Source organism: Delphinapterus leucas, chromosome 2, assembly GCF_059928025.1.
Source record: "Delphinapterus leucas isolate spDelLeu-1000000601 "Yukka" chromosome 2, BTC_Dleu_Yukka2, whole genome shotgun sequence".
Classification (NCBI taxonomy): Eukaryota; Metazoa; Chordata; class Mammalia; order Artiodactyla; family Monodontidae; genus Delphinapterus; species Delphinapterus leucas.
In genome coordinates, this window is record NC_143130.1 from 114,869,576 (window position 1) to 114,886,978 (window position 17,403).

The 17,403-nt window shown below is 41.1% G+C and overlaps 1 protein-coding gene and 1 pseudogene across 1 annotated transcript in view; one reads left to right on the plus strand and one right to left on the minus strand.

Moving 5' to 3' along the window:
- DTD2 (D-aminoacyl-tRNA deacylase 2) overlaps positions 1-6,326 on the minus strand; it is a 24,192-nt gene extending 17,866 nt beyond the window's left edge. Inside the window, exons 1-2 of the mRNA XM_022553632.3 lie at positions 6,086-6,326; positions 2,416-2,485 (exon numbers count right to left, since the gene is read on the minus strand). Coding sequence (XP_022409340.1) covers positions 2,416-2,485; positions 6,086-6,196 — 181 coding nt within the window. The 5' untranslated portion in view covers positions 6,197-6,326. The remainder of the gene's footprint in view (positions 1-2,415; positions 2,486-6,085) is intronic.
- Positions 4,731-12,160, plus strand: LOC149750261 (ATM interactor pseudogene; annotated as a pseudogene).
- The last annotated feature ends 5,243 nt before the right edge of the window (positions 12,161-17,403 follow it).

Genomic DNA, 17,403 nt, shown 5'->3' on the forward strand with positions numbered 1-17,403 from the left:
TAATTTTCTCTATTACAAATAGGACTTTGCTATACAGCCTGCAGTCCTATTGATTGCTTCTAAGAAAACTATAATTCTCTGGAGCATTTCATTCCATGTAAATCACTATCCAGCTATCCAGGCCTCAGGCTAGTGACAGACTAAGGAGGCAGTTTTGAAATAACAGGCCAGAGAGGTAAGTATAATTTATTATACTTCCACACACTTCCCTCTACTGGATCTGAGAATTCAATTAATGCTGTTGGTATACAAATATCAGTATGTAGAAGTAAATATAATACAAATGTCAGTAAGTAGAATTAAAATGAGACAATGAATTAATAGCATCTTGGAAACTCAAAGATTCTAAGACAGGTTGTCGATCAAATATCTCTAATGATGTATATGGGAAGTTAAGTTTTGACAGGGCCCTGGATCTCTGTCCAATTATACTGAAGATGAATTGAGGAAGATTCTGCACATCTATACATTAGCCATGCTATTTCAGACTTTATGGATATAACTGGCTGTTATGTTCCCAAGGGCTACATGATTTGATTGGAAAGATCTGAATCCATGTAATAAGTATGAGGTCGGGTTTAAGAGAATCCCATCACACTGGCTTACTTTGCCTACTGGAACAGAAGAAAGTACAAGCTACTACTATCAATAATAGATGGACTTATTTTGCTTACAACTCACACCAGTAGAATGTGATTCTTAGAGTCACAGCTCTTTACTGAGAATCATGATATATAAAAGCTTTGTGTTAGACTACCCACTAGAAGAGTTAAAGTGGACTTCCTCAGTGTTTTTATTTGGCCACAATTTGGCCAAAAATGCTCTTCCTGTTTTTGAAGATTTCTACTATATAGCTTTCATGGTCAAGAAAGCTTTAATTCAAGGCAAAAACAGACAGAATGTCCAATATCCAAGCATTAAGTCCTGGCAATAACCCTCTGTAACAGGAGACCTCATTTCATTTTCTCTTTAAACCCTTTAAAGCTCCCTATTATCCTTCAGGTTCAAATTTCATTTTTTTTTTACATCTTTATTGGAGTATAATTGCTTTAAAATCATGTGTTAGTTTCTGCTTTATAACAAAGTGAATCAGTTATACATATACATATGTTCCCATATCTCTTCCCTCTTGCGTCTCCCTCCCTCCCACCCTCCCTATTCCATCCCTCTAGGTGGTCACAAAGCACCGAGCTGATCTCCCTGTGCTATGCGGCTGCTTTCCACTACCTATTTATTTTACGTTTGGTAGTGTATATATGTCCATGCCACTCTCTCGCTTTGTCACAGCTTACCCTTCCCCCTCCTCATTTCCTCAAGTCCATTCTCTAGTAGGTCAAATTATTACAGTTACTTGCTTTCCATCCTCACCTACTGCAGTCCCTTCTCAAGTCTAGTTTTCATCCTCTGACAAAGTTGTTAAACATGTTTGATGTCTCAGCATAAAATCCCCTCTAGAAGCTTTAGCCCTTTGTCCAAGCTGTTCCTCACTGGGCTATTTACGCTTGAGTTCCACTACTTAAAGCTCTTCTAGGTTAACTTCCGCCTGCTTCAACTACCAATCTATATAATTTATATTTATTAATCCAACTAATGGGTACTGCCTTTACTAATGGAGAGAATATACCCTGTCCCCAACCTTAGGGACAGCTTGACTATTTCAGGCTTCTTTTTTTGTACATAATTATTCTATCAAATACTGTCTTGAGATAGTATATAATTTGATTTGGTATATCTGAACCTACGTAATTATCACAAGGAATGTGCAGTGATATAGAATATCGAGGACACTGGAAAGCTGCAGACAGGTACATTATTGTTCAGAGATGCCCGAACGCTGACTCTTTCTCTGCCCGCAGAGGAGGTGTGGCTGTGATGACACTGAGCTTGGTTTAATAATCATCTTTATACACATTTCCTACAAAGAAGTGCATAAATGGTTAATGTAAATTCTTTTATAATAATGATATAAGCCTGATCTTCACATATTTGATGGGAACCACATGTTGTACATACAGTGTCACCTCTATGCCCCTGTTAGGGACTCTGAGAGATAAGGAGACTATATTAAGAAATGCAGCATCTATTTCTCTCTATGTGGCCACCCTGCTTCCAACAAGTTTCTGTATCCTTGGCTGAATCTCAGTGTGTTGTCTGTGTGTGTGTGTGTGTGTACACTCTTCTAAACCAATCTATAAACGATCTGAAATGCTGCAGATATTTTAAAAGAATTCTACCACATTTGCTTACATTAAGCTTTGGAAAAGGCAAACAGCTAAAGTCAACAACAGTACACAGAGTTAAGTCATTTATAACTTACATACCAGTACAATTTAAGATTGTGCTTTTTTCCCCTTCTGATTCATCTATCTATTGCTAGTCACTCTCACTCTTAAAAAAGAAACATCAAACACATACCCATTTTGGGAAGAAGCTCTTTATCAGCTCCCTTGAAAAAGCACAGGTAGATCACTAATCCTCTCTGGACCTATGAGAAACCACAATAAATTCAGATTAGAAAGAAGCTTCTATATACAGAGGTAAATGAATAAAATTTCACAACCTTTATAGATAAAAGGTTAAATGCAAAAGAAGAGGAATAACTTTTGATAATAGATTTAATTTCTTAAATATGTGAGAAAATAAAATCTTTTTCAATATTCAGTCACCTCAGTAATCATTTTTCAAAAATTAAGTTTAAAATACAGCCAAGAGCAGTAAAGACCCCAAGTTATACCTTCAAACATTTACTTCTTTTTTTTTTTTAATTAATTAATTTACTTTTGGCTGCATTGGGTCTTCGTTGCTGCATGTGGGCTTTCTCCAGTTGCAGTGAGTGGGAGCTACTCTTAGTTGCGGTGTGTGGGCTTCTCATTGCGGTGGCTTCTTGTTGTGTAGCACGGGCTCTAGGCGTGTGGGCTGCAGTAGTTGTGGCACGTGGGCTCAACAGTTGTGGCTCACAGGCTCTAGAGAGCAGGCTCAGTACTTGTGGCACACGGGCTTAGTTGCTCCGTGGCATGTGGGATCTTCCCAGACCGGGGCTCAAACCTGTGTCCCCTGCATTGGCAGGCGGATTCTTAACCACTGCGTCACCAGGGAAGTCCCCAAACATGTACTTCTGATCAAAATCATTAGTACTATGAACTAGCCTCTTCCTAAGTATGGCTGACAGACTTATAAATATGTAGTTTGCAGGGGCCCATTTATTCAACACCAAATGAATTCACATTATATCAGATATGGCTGATGTATAAACAACACTGTAACTGATATGTTTTTTGACATCATCATTCTTTGTTCCTCCTAATCCATTTACTTATAGATAATGAAAATAAGGGTCTGATTCTACTTCAATAAACTCCAAGAAACTGCTGTCCAATTATTTTTTGTTATTTTTGTTAATACATTAAATACACAGTGATTAAACCTTGGAAACTGCATTCATATTAAGTTCTACATCAAGAGGTTTTCTGTTATCAGGAATGTAAGCTTATTTATTTTATATAATGACTTGGATAGTTCTTTATTAGCTCTTGTAGGATAGAGACTATACAGAAAAGAGACAGTTGACAAATGACTTTGATTTTGCTGCAGAGTGAATCATTAAATTTTTTATTTTGTAGATTAACCTTCTGAGTCCAACAGCTATTACAAAGATTGAGTTAATATCTGTAAAGTGCTTAGAACAGTGCCTGGTTCATAGTAAGAGCGATACAAGTGTGTATTAAGTGACTATGTAAAAAGAAATTTAAGGACTGAAACACAATATATTTTACGTCTTAACTCCCAAAGCACTTTACAGACTGTTTTGTACATGATAGGGACTCTGTTGGTTGCATTTAAGTTCTACTGTATATTACAGGCTCTATGTGTTATCTAAATACTCTTGTAAATAAACATAAATGCAGCTCTGCATTCACACCTGATTTACCTGGATAAGAAGTAACCTTTTATAAGAGTAATTGTGCTCTTGAACAAACAAGTGCCTCCAGGGCACACCCATAAGTAAGGAGGTGGCAGGTTGAATAATACAGATATCTGCACCACTGTCACAGCTCTCTACACTGGGATTGTTTCAGCACAGGCCAAAATTTCTCAAGCATACTCGTATTTGGACACATGCAATGTCAGAATTAAGTAATTGCAGGAATGAACACCTGTTGGGACTTCTCTGGTGGCCCAGTGGTTAAGACTCCACCCTTCCATTGCAGGGGTTAGATCCCTGGTCAGGGAACTAAGATCCCACATGCAGCATGGCTTGGCCAAAAACAAACAAACAAACAAAAAAACACTAGTTCTTTCCTTCTACTCACCACACTACCTCTTCATTAAGGTATTTTCTTTTAGTTTATTCCAAAAATAGCTCTTAAGTTGTGATCTACAAATTCCCCTCCTCAAGGCAGAATCACCCTCCTTGTAGCTTCTTTTGGTATAAATAGAACATTTCAAATATATAGGAAAGTACACATAATTCTCACTGTAGGTTAAAAATGTTCACCTTCCAGGGAGAAAAACATTAGCCTGTGACAGCAAACGTCTAAATGAATGAAACCAAGAACACGCAAAGTAACCTTCAAATCAAAAAGTAAACTTAAAAACAATTAAAAATGTTTTTTTTTTAAATTAGAACTTTTAGTAATAGAATAGCTGATGCTTGAGAAAGAGGAAAGAATTTACTCTCTAATTACTCGTCAGCTCTCCATACTAATTTAGCCATGTGTGGGAGTGGAAGAGAAAGCTTTAAAATAGCTTTTAAAGTTAATAAACACACTGATAGTTTGGAAGGCTGCAATAAACTATCCGTGATTTTGCACAAGGAGATGTGACATGAAGAATATAAAAGGATAAAGAAGCATGGAAGAAATCTAAATGATTAACAGTTTGGGATTTATAGTCCCATGAAGCAAGTATAAAAATAGGCAATTCTTTGGACAGTATGGCAAAAATAATAAAATCTCAAAATAGGGAAGAGAAATTTTTAAGAGACCATAACAAAAGAAATAAGAAATGAATTTTTGAGAAAGAAAAAGGGAGGGCAAAAATATAGGACTGTTTATGCTTATAAATATTTCCAAATTACAAGGGAGTAACAAATAGTGATTTAAGAATAGTCACCCACATATAGTTCATGGGTAGTATTTAAAATAATAACTAGGATTGTGTTAAGGAGTGCTAGATTTGAGACGGAATTCAGCAGATGAATGAATGAAATACTCCTACATTAAAGTTTCTGAGTACCTCCACCAGTTTTACTTATTATTATTACACATTTTTTTCCTTCATTTCAACTTACTCCAAAAAATAAGTCGGGGGCCTTAAAGAAAATTTTGTTTTTGCATGGAATTTTGCATATGGGCAGGCTCTTTTAAAAAGGAAAATATTCAAGCAGAAGGATATCATATTGGTGTAAACGTTTTAAATTCTCTGGAGGAAATGTGTTTGATAACAATGCAACATTATTATAAAAGTAGTCATCTTTGTTCCTGGTGGGAAATAAGTCAAGTTTTTAAAAGTTTCTTGAAAAAAGAACTGCTTCATGGGCAATCTCACGACTGTGCTAACACCTAGCTGCAGTCAACCTAAGAGGGAATTCGACGGGATCCGGAGCACAAGTCAAAACAGATCTTGAACGCGTGCAACAAATCTAACCTAGAAGCTCGAACCAGATCAGGACAACTCACCAGCAGCCCGAGCATTGCGCAGGGCGTGGCAAGGCTTTTTGCTCTTTTGAAGCAAGAGGTCTGAGCTACTAGGCCTAAAGTCCACAGAGCTCAGGTAGGCAAACGGTGAGGGGAAGCTCCCAATTCCCGGGGTGCCAAGCAGGGGACACCCTCTTCCTCTCGGAAAATAAGTCCGAGGGAGAAAGGGCCAGGGCCGGTGGTGCAGGACTGAGGAGAGAAGCGACCACAGCTAGGCACTGAGGGCAGCGTTGGGCGGACCGGCCGGGAGTCCCGCCCCGCCCACTGCACGTGCCACACGCCACGCGACCGGCTCGGAGGGAGACGCGAGGGCACAAATCGCCTAGACAGTGCGGTGAGAACCGCCCCTGCGCGCCACAGGATAACCGGAGCTGCGGAGCCGACGTTACCTCCACCCACTGGGCCGCGGCGTCCCCTTCGGCGGGGCGTACTTGCAGCCGGGCGTGCAGGCACTGCTGCAGGAGGGCCCGGGCCTGAGGTGGCCGGCCACTTTCAGCCATGGCTCAGGCCCGCGCGGATATCCCCCAGGTTCCAGCCACGCGCCACAAAGGCCCGCCCCCGGCGCTCAGGGAGCATTGGACGGGGCGCGACGCGGCGGAGGTACGTGCTGGTCGCCCGTGGCCCCGCCTCCAGAAGGGCGGGGCCTCTGACTGGCTCTTCGGTGGCCCGGATGTGCGGTCTTAAAAGACTTGTATGTACTAACCCTTACCCCAACCTACATGCAATTCGGTAGAAGGCGCTCAGTGTATGCTTTTAAGCGAGTGAAAAGACCCAGTGGTTCTCTTCCCAACATACCTTTTTTTTTTTGCGGTACGCGGACCTCTCACTATTATGGCCTCTCCCGTTGCGGAGCACAGTCTCCGGACGCGCAGGCTCCGGACGCGCATGCTCAGCGGCTATGGCTCACGGGCATGTGGGATCTCCCCGGACCGGGGCACGAGCCCGTGTCCCCTGCATCGGCAGGCGGACTCTCAACCACTGCGCCACCAGGGAAGCCCCTAGCATACCTTTTAAAGAGACATTTTTCAGCTCAGAAAGCTTAAGTTTACAGACGTTGAAAATTTTTAAATCTGCTAAGTCCATATTATGCCCATTGTGAAGACAGGTAAATAGAATGAGTCAATTGAATCACAAAACAAGCGGAGGTGGAACTGAAAGCTATAAATCTTTCAAAAAAATCTCCTTACCCCAAATAATAAAACAACGCTTCCTCCTCTATCAAGAATGCTATAAATCATTCTGTTCTCGCAGTTGTGGAAAGGTATTGGTAGGCTATGTGAATACATATTTGGAGATCAATCTTTTAGAGAATATCCTTGCTAAAAATATTCTTATCCAAGAAAGTGTTTGATTTTAATAAATTTTTAAACATGCTACTAATTCAAAAATAAAATGACATAGTCGGATGCACATAATGATACTGAATTCTGTGGTGTTTCCTGTAAGTACATATTAGAGTGTAAATGAAATTAAACAAGGGCTTGATTTTCTTTCCCACATAATGTATTCCTTGAACCTGCGTCAGATTAGCATTATTTTTCTATGGGCTTGGAGGGTTTAGATGAAGAATAATAGTGTTACCCTGACTGCGTTACCCAGGTCATTGATTTGGGCTCAGTTGGCACAATATGCCTATACATCCTGGTCTCTGTTTCAGAAGATGACATCACTGACAGTGTTGCTATCCATATAAAGTAGTGTAGCTGAAGAAAATAATCTATGTGTAATGAACAGTCCTTTCTACACAGAATTGAAGCTGCCTGTTTGCTGGTTATCTTGCAGGCTGCCTTTCACTTTTTGTAAAAACAGAAAGCAAAATCTCACATTATCTCTGATTGAGGGATTGCAGAGGTTCCTACATTTGTTGACATTTGTCTGCAGAGCACAGACAAATTGCCTTGTCTGCACCTTTATGTCTCTTTTCTCTTTCACTCCCAGACTCAAGTTTTACAGGCTTGAATGAACTTTGACATAGAGGGCCCATAGCCTTCACCCAGAATAAGAGAGGACTTCATGTCCGTTTGTATATGGGTGTAGGAGATAGGGAACTCTCTTGAAAATAGTCTGTGGTTCCCAGAAATTTTTCCACAGTGAAGGGACGTTAGCAAATTGAGAAATCCTTCCTGTGAGTAGATGGAGTCTGGTTGGTAATGGTTAGCCTCTCAAAAAACACCAATTACTTTAAATCTTCCTGTTAAGTGAGGATCTTATTCTTTCTTTCTACCTGCAGAGGGCAGTAGAGAGTAGGCACTAAAGAGAAAGTATTTACTTTCTGTATTTTATTTATTTTTTTGAACATCTAGTTTCATTCCACAAAGAATTTAAGAAGGTCAACCATACCTGCAATAAAATAGTGAAATGTGAATAAAAATAAAGCATAAGGAGTAAAGAAAATGGAATTATGTCAGTTGGAATGTGGAAAATTGAAAACAAATAGACAAGACAGTGGTTCTTGACTGGAGTGCTGAGATCATAACGTAGCAAAGTTTTCACAGATATACAACTTCAATTTTTGTTATAAAACAGTTATGTTCATCACATGTAATGTTGACGTGGAGCATGTTGTACAATTTCCTTCAAGTTAGATGTAAGAGGCAAAGCACAACATTAAGTTGGCTCTAGAGGAAGAAGATTCACTGGAACATAAGAGATCACTGTCTGGGCAAGAATAGTTCTCAAACAGCTACAGTGCTGAAAGGAGACCATGCAGCTAGTGCATTAGTTATGAAAGCATTCTAGGCCCTCTGAGACGGTATAATAATTTAGAGTTATTTTAAGTTGTTTAATTCATTCAAGTTGGCTGCCCCAAATTTTAACAGAGAACCACTTCTGAAAGATCCTTTACAGCTGATAGTAAGCTTCCTGATTGTAAAGAGGAAAAGAAAGAAAAATGAACTGTTTCGTAATCTGTTTCATAGACTAAGAAATCTGTTTCTTGGACTAAGCAGAGCTTTACATAAGATTTAGCTCTAGAATGAACCTCTTGCCCGAGGCTTTACTTGGAGGTATGTTAATCAGTAGATATGCAACAGGAAGAGATAGAGGTTTCATTTCAGGGAAGGCTTGGAAGAAATCTAGCCCCCTACCTCAAAGCTTAGAGAGGTTTTTCTTTTTGTTTTTTTTTTTCCTCAGTGCCTAGGGAGGTGATCAGTTTCTGAGAAATTAGTTCATACTAACTAAATTGCACATGAATTGGGATAGAACCAGAATACTAATTTATTCATTTGTAGTAAGAAATATTGCTGTGACATGGAGTGGAAATTCTCACATAAGGCATGATCAACACATTTTCCCTTGTGCAAGCAGGGTATACTAGATTATATTCAGAAGTCTCTTTACCAATTTACTATGAGAGATAGTCACTCTTCTACCAGGGTATCTGAAACAGGTGTGAAAGACCCAGGTGAATTCGGGCTTCAAGACACATGGCGCACCTGGTGGCCTCTGAGACAGTGGTGGCAGGGCCCGCGGCTCTGGCCTGGGGCGCCCAGGCTGCGAGGGGAGCTGCCGCCGCCTCGGGCCCATGGGGTCCCCTTCCCCCAAGGCCGCTGAGAGGCAGCTGGCCGGGGAGCTCATCCCTCCGTGGGTGAGCGAGCTGTCCCGGGCCGTGTGGACCAACAGCCTGTGCCTGGCGCACGGCGGCGGCAAGATCCTGCCCAACAGCCCGGTGCTCAACACGTACCTGGTCAAGAGCCACCACCAGCAGGATGGCATAGAGAATCCAACAATAGGAAGAGATTTGAAAACTGTCCTGAGGTTCTGCTGTTGTCCGATGGAAGGATGCCCGAGAGGCCCTGACAGACCAAGTTCTCAATTTTCTCTCAGAAAACAGCACTTTATGAAAATGCATGCGGAAAAGCAGCACAAACATAGTTAAGTGCAGCAACTCGTATGGCACTGAGTAGGACTTGAAAAGACATCCAGAGGATTGTAGCAATACCTTCCAGTGCACATGTGGCTGTCCCTATGCCAGAAGGACTGCATTTACAGTCCCACATCTACCGAACTGGCCGTGCGATCCCTGCAGAACACAGGGATCCATCTAGTAAGAAAAGGAAAATGGAAAAGTGCCTGCACAACCAGAAGTTGTCCAGTAAGACCAGTAAATCACTGAGCAACCAATCAACCCCAACACCAGATGCTCAAGAGCTAGAAACTTCAGAAATAAAGCTAATAGCTTCTTTTGAAGACTCTTGCAGCTCTAATGCCAGAAAGCAGACTCTTCCAACACGTCCAAGGTATCCTCAGAAGTTGCTTTTACCAAAGCCTGAAGTGCCTGTCTTTGTGCCTACAGCAGACTCCTCAGCCCAGCCTGTAGTGTTGGGTGTCGATCATCAGGGCTCTGTCCCCCCGGTTCTGTGCACTTACTGCCCTTGTCCATAGGAACCCTGATCCTCGGCCTAGATTCAGAGGCTTGCTCTCTCAAGGAGAGCCTCCGTCTTTCAAAAATTGTAAATCCCGTTGCTGTTGAGCCAATTAGCACAGGTGTTCAAGTGAACTTGGGTAAAAGTCCATCTAACTCTTTACAAGAACTAGGGAACACATGTCAAGAAAACAGCATTTCTTCAATCAATGCACAGGCAGACCTGTCTTACACCACACAACACTTTTTACTGTCTGCACAGTGGGCTAGCCCTGATTCCTCTGTATCACCTTGTTCGTAAACTGATTTGACATTTGGTTCTCAAGTTCCCCTTCCCATTAGTGTTCATACTCAAAATTTTTGCCCAGCTCTAAGGTAATCTCATCTATAGCTGCTCAGACTGATGTATTTATAGATCCCAGTTTCCCGTCAGGTGGGATCTCTTTTGAGAGAAACTCAGACCAGTGGAATGCGAAGTCCAACAGATGATCGAGTACAGATAGACCAAGCTGTAATGTGTGGAGACATTTTTGAGAGTGTTCATTCATCATATGATGTTTCTACAGACAAATTATAAGCAGCAGCTTAGTAGCAGAGACTGTAACTCATGGTTTGTTACCTCAGAACCACCCTAAAACTTTAAATCAAGATATGGAGAAATCTGAACCAATCATGAACTTCATTCAGCACACAGAATAGTACACTTTCTTCACAGAACATGACAGATAATCGGACCTGAACCAGGGATTTATTAAGTGATCTGGAAAACATCTTGTCAAGTAATCTGCCTGGTCAGACACTGGACAATTGTAGTCTTCGTCTGACACAAGTAATGGACCTGACACCCAGCTCCCATCTGGCCCAACCCAGAATCCTGCAGTTGATTTTGATATTGAAGAGTTCTTTTTGGCCTCAAACATCCAGACTCAAACTGAAAAGAGTGAACTTAGCCCCATAACCACTGAGCCAGTCTTGGAATCGCTGGACATGGAGACCCAAACTGACTTCTTACTTGCAGACACCTCTGCCCAGTCCTACAGTCGTAGAGGAAATTCTAACTTCTTAGGCCTTGCAATGTTTGACACGCAGACACAGAGGGACTTGAACTTCTTTTTAGACAGTAGCCCTCATCTGCCTCTGGGAAGTATTCTGAAACACTCCAGCTTTTCCATGAGTATTGATTCATCTGACACAGAGACCCAAACTGAAAGAATCTCCGCTGCTAAACACCTACCTGCTCTAGAAAGCAAAGTTCAGTTAAGCAGTGCAGAAACACAGACCATGAATTCTGGCTTTGAAACTTTAGGGCGCTTATTCTTCAACAGCAATAAAACTCAGACAGCAATGGATGACTTTCTTCTGGCGGATTTGGCCTGGAACACAATGGAAACTCAATTCAGCTCTGTTGGAACCCAGTTGTGTGCACAACTACACCCAGTCTCCAACTTCTGAAAGTGGAGTTCACATGGGGGATGGCATTTACGGTTCCCTTCTGGATTTAGAAGATGGAGAATGGGGACAACAGTATTAACTCTACTGAATGTAGTTGATGATACAGTTACTTCGATTCTTTGAGGTTCTTTGCCTTTTGCACTTATAAGCATGAAATTTGTGTAAAAATGTATGAGTGTATTATAAAGTGTAAGATGTTGATCTAAAAAAGTGATTGTTTTTTGTGTTGCCTACATTTGCCCTTTCAGTGTAGACGTCCCTTCTTTAAAAAAAAAAATGTATTTCACACCTTTAAAACCCATCTAGCGGGGGACTTCCCTGGTGGTCCAGTGGGTAAGACGCAGTGCTCCCAATGCAGGGGACCTGGGTTCAATCCCTGGTCAGGGAACTAGACCCTACATGCATGCCGCAACTAAAACATCCCACGTGCCACAACAAAGATCCCATGTGCCACAAAGAAAATCCCCAAGTGCAGCAACTAAGACCCAGCACAACGTAAAAAAAAAACCCATCTAGCCATTTAGCTGAATCAAGCTCACCAGGACTAGTGTACAAACTTTTCAAATTTTTGAAACATTTTAGTTGACATATGACTTACTTAAATTGCACCTAAAATACTTTTGCCAGTGCTTGTTAGAAATTCCTGTTTCCTAATAATGTCTAAAGAAGTCTGATGCTGCACCATCAGATTTAAACACCATCAGCTTCATCTGCTTTGACATCTTACTCTTTCCTTATTTGAAGACACAAAGGAAAACTACAGCTGTCTTTAGCTTTTTTTTTTTTTTTGCAGTACGCGGGCCTCTCACTGTTGTGGCCTCTCTCGTTGCGGAGCACAGGCTCCGGACGCGCATGCTCAGTGGCCATGGCTCACGGTCCCAGCCGCTCCGTGGCATGTGGGATCCTCCCGGACCGGGGCACGAACCCGTGTCCCCTGCATCGGCAGGCTGACTCTCAACCACTGCGCCACCAGGGAAGCCCCTGTCTTTAGCTTTTGAGACAATTTTCATATGGTCAATGCCATCCCTCCTCTACATGAACTCTTACTGATACCAGCGTTTAAGTGTATAGTACTTTCCTCACAAGACGTGTTTCTGTAAAATTCTTGCTTAAAGAAGTAGCAGCAAGCACTTAGTGTGAATAGCGATCGTTTCAGTCTAAGTGACAGTAAGTCGCCCCAACTATGGAAACGCTGGGCTGTGGAATCATGCCTATTAGCTCATACTGGAGTGTGTCCTATGAGCGTCCCCCCTACTCCCTACAAAAGGCCAGGACGGTGCTCCAGAGCTGCTCCTCAAAGAGCACCCACCAGCTGAGTCCAAGTTTTGTCACTCTAATTGTTAAAAAAAATAAAGTAAGGAGAAAAGGAAATTCCCCACTAAATTTCAATACTATGCATAAGCTTGATAGGGCAAGAGTGCAATAAACAACTATTTTAAAGTGAATCTTCTTTTCATCCACCTCTCATTTTTTCCTTGAATGAGGAAACACATTGGTCCAACAAGGATAGTAACTGTGCCTTGAGGATAGCAATTATAGAATAGATCCATCTAAGATATGGTGTTCTGCATTTTGTTGCTTTGTTTAGAGAGGATAATACCAGTCTTCAATCGAAGTAAGGTGATGACTGATTGCTTCAGTATTCAAGAACATCTATGTTTTGAGATGGGTCTGTGGTCAAGTATGCTTTTGAGGTTTTCTGTATTTAGGAGATCCTGAGTTCTTGATTGCTGGCCAAATTTCAAGCAAGTAAAAATCAGTGCAGTCTGTAAATTTCTCTAAGTTTACCCAAAAAAATTCTCTGTTCCTTCTGTGGCACATGCTTATGCTGCTGAAGGCTAAATCCTCAAAATAAAACCTAAGGGGGAGACTAATAATTCATTAAAGTATAATAAATCAGTGGTTTGCTACTAATTGCTATCCCGTAGAAGAATTGTTGGTAGTGGATAAATAATATATCCTAGGCAGATGAACTCAACCTAGTAGATAAAAGTTTGCTTTGGTCACAGTTGCCTATGAATATGGCAAAACAAACATAAAGCCTTAACTTAGAATTTCATTATGTTTTAGAGTCATCACTGCCTTAATGTTCAAACATCTATTTAAGTTCTCCTAGTAAGGAGAAATGCATGTTTGATTATGCCTTTTGTAAATATATACACGGTGATCTATGGCTTTAAAAAATTTTTGTGTTTCTGTGACAATGTTAATCCAGCCAATTGAGTTATTTACAGAAAATTGAGGATGCAGTAGTTCTTCATGTACAAGTAAGAACTGTTTCCCCCCAAGAACCTTAGCTACCTGAATTGTTCTAAGGTTATTTGTAAGAGCTGAAACTCAGCGATTGAAGAGAAGTGAGAATTCTAAAAAAAAAAAAAAGACACTTGGGGCTTCCCTAGTGGTCCAGTGGTTAAGACTCCACCTTCCACTGCAAGGGGCGTGGGTTCGATCTTTGGTCAGGGAAGTTCCACATGCTGGAAGGTGTGGCCAAAAACAAAAAAAAGACACTTGGCACATGCACTAAGACTGTGAGGAAAAAGGAAACATACATATTTAAATAAGAGTCTGAAATAAAAACTCCAAGGGCAAATGCTCCAACCATAAGCATATATTTGATATTTTGTCATGGAGCCTCTTCTTACATAGGCAGAAACTGATGCCATGGTGTTAATCATGGGCTTAATCAATCATGGGCTGTTGAAGCCCCTCCAATACAAAAATATGAGGCCAGGGAAAATGATAGTGCCCACCTAAGAGCTGAGTCCCTTCTTAACACAAATAGTTTGTACAACCAGGTAGGAAATGGAATTGAGTTTGGAACTTGATATTGACTGTTCTTTTGTTCAACTTGCTTTTTAAAATTCTTATTTTATTACTGTACCATTTGCTGGTGTGTTGCCTAGGTAACGTAACATAGCAAGTGCTTTTAACTGTAAGGCAATGATGCATATCTTTGGCAATCTGTAGGGTTTCCCCAGGGCAGGCTGATCAATTATGTTGATGTTTGGGTTATTTTTCAGTTCATAATGTTGTGATAACTTGGCAAAGCATTGCATAACCTTCTGAATATTTGTATACTTCTGTTAGCTGTTTTGTCAAGTCAGGCCAGCCTGTTGTAAGGGCTTTTTAAAATAATTTTGACACCTGCATCCTTTGTAGAAAAAAATTGTGAAAGATTTTGAAATGGGCAAAAGAGATTTCTAGATATCTTTTTAACAGAATGCTGGAACCTCTGGGATTTACCTGGTCCTATAGGGCTATACAGGGTTTGTCTTTGACTAGACTATCTTACAACTCTGTAGAGATAGAAGCTAACTCTTTGAACACTGATACTGTCTATAAAAATGTAAAATTTGATTATTACTCTGTGGGTATTGACCGGTTTTGCCAATTTTGCATCCATTTGTAAATTCATTTCAGCATTCCTTACCTGACTAAAAGTATATAGCACCTTGAGTAGTTCTCTCTCTCTCTCTCTAATAAACTTTAAGCTTTAGAATAGATGTAGATTTACAGAAAAGTTGCAAAGATACCAGAGCATTCCCATATACCCCTCACCCAGTTTCTTCTGTTATTAACATCTCAAATTACTATGGTATTTTTGCCACAACTAAGAATCCAGCACTGGTATATTAATTAAACTCCATACTTTATTCAGATTTATTAGGTTTTCTCTAAATCCTTTTTCTGTGTCCCATCCAGGATACCACATTACATTTAGCTGACAAGATTCCTTAGCTCATGACAGTTTCTCACACTTTCCTTGTTTTCGATGACCTTGACAGTTTTGGGTAGTACTGGTCAGGTATATTGTAGGATGCCCCTCTATTGGGATTTGATGTTTTTCTCATGATTAGAGCAGGGTTATGGGTTTTTGAGGATGACCATAGAGATGAAGTGACCTTCTGATTACATCATATCAATGGTACATTCTGTCAACAGGTCTTATTGATGGTGATGTTGACCTTAATTACCTGACTAGGGTAGTGTGTTTGCCAAGTTTCTCCACTGTAAACTTACACACAGACCCACTTCCATGATTTAGTCTTTGGAAGCAGATCACTAAACACAGCCCATACTCAAGGGGTAGGGAGTTACGATCTGCCTCCTTGGCTAGGGAGTATCTGCATAAATTATTTGGAATTCTTTATTTGAGGAGATTTGAGTTCTACTTTGAACTGGCTGTAATATATTACTGGTTTCTTCCTTGCTGAGTTAAGTGTGAATGAAATAAAAATCTTTGACACATGTTGATTTTATGTTTGTATGAGAATTGTGATTTTATTCTTTTTAAAAAATTATTCTCATATCGTTCTACCAAGAAATGTGGGAATTATTTTTTATATAGTTCTTTGAAATCCATGGATAAGTGCCATAAACAAATACATTATTTGGAAAAGAAGATATTGAAGATTATTTATAGTCAGAGAAAAAATAAGTTATTTTATCACACTGACTGTATCAGTCAGGGTCCTATCATCAAATAACACACTCTAAATAGGATAACCTGGGAAAGTTTTATTGACAAAGGCACTATTTACAAAGGTGTGGGTGTAGGGGCACCACAGTGGGTAGTGTAGTAACAGCTGAGATGTTACTGTTCCCTTGGGCATGGTAACAGGTGAGATGTTACCATTCCCTTGGCCTGAAGAGAGAAAAGGAGAGAGTCTGGAATCCAGGGGTAGAGACTTACATAGACCCTTAAGAGAAGGAATGAACCTTCTGCTAAGAAGCACAGCCAAATTTAGGTGACCCTTTAGGAAGGGAGCTAGGGAAATAAATACCTGACTGCATTTTCTACCTTCCTTCCATTTTCTGCCAGAGCTCCCCATTGCAAAAAACAGCCAATAGCTAGGAAGCCTGGGGACCTGTTGATGTCCCAGCCTCCAGGGCAGAAAGCAGGGTGGAGAATGCTTGAGTGTAGATCAGGAAGGCCAGCAAAAGATATCTGGCACGCTGACTGAAGAGGTTGTAAAGGCCACATTGAGGTCTCTTTTGTCATGTTTTTGTGGGAAGGTAACAGCAGAGAAGACAAAGAGAGACATAGCTGCTGTTAACATTTTTAGCGGAACTATTTAACTTCTCCAAGAGTTTACAGAGGTGAAGTTTGACTTAGTGAGTTATCAGTGTAAGGTGAGTCAAGGTCCTTGACCCCTCCCCACCTTTTTTTCCAGCCATTGGGAATATGGCAAGACATCAGAGGAGAATGGTTGCTGCGATCCTAGCCTTGGTGAAAATGTCTCCTATGCAGCCCAGCTTGCATGGCAGGAAGGTGTCTACGAAAAATTCATCAGTCGATCTAAGACAGAAATTGAAAATTTTATTTGAGCCAAATTCAAGGATTGTAATCCAGGAAGAGCATCTCAGAAAGCTCTGAGAACTGTTCCACCCATTAGAAGTCAAGGCACAGTTATATAAGTTTTTCGAAACAGAAAGCTGTACATTAAATGATGCATTATTGACAGTTTATACAATCCAGATCTAAGCATCATCTAGTGGCCCCTTACAAGATGGAGAAAGAATGTCACCTTTTAAGGAGTTGTCTTGTTGATGCTAGGAGAGTGTTGCTTTTTACGGTTGAGCAGGTATTTCTGCAGGTGGGGGAGGTTTGGTTGATACATAATGCAGATACACAATGGACAGTAGCAGAGGAGAGAGGAGGTCAAAGGGCAAAGAAATTTTTTTTTTTTTTTCGGTACGCAGGCCTCTCACTGCTGTGGCCTCTCCTGTTGCGGAGCACAGGCTCCGGACGCGCAGGCTCAGCGGCCATGGCTCACGGGCCCAGCAGCTCCGCGGCATGTGGGATCTTCCCGGGCCGGGGCACGAACCTGTGTTCCCTGCATCGGCAGGCGGACTCTCAACCACTGTGCCACCAGGGAAGCCCGCAAAGAA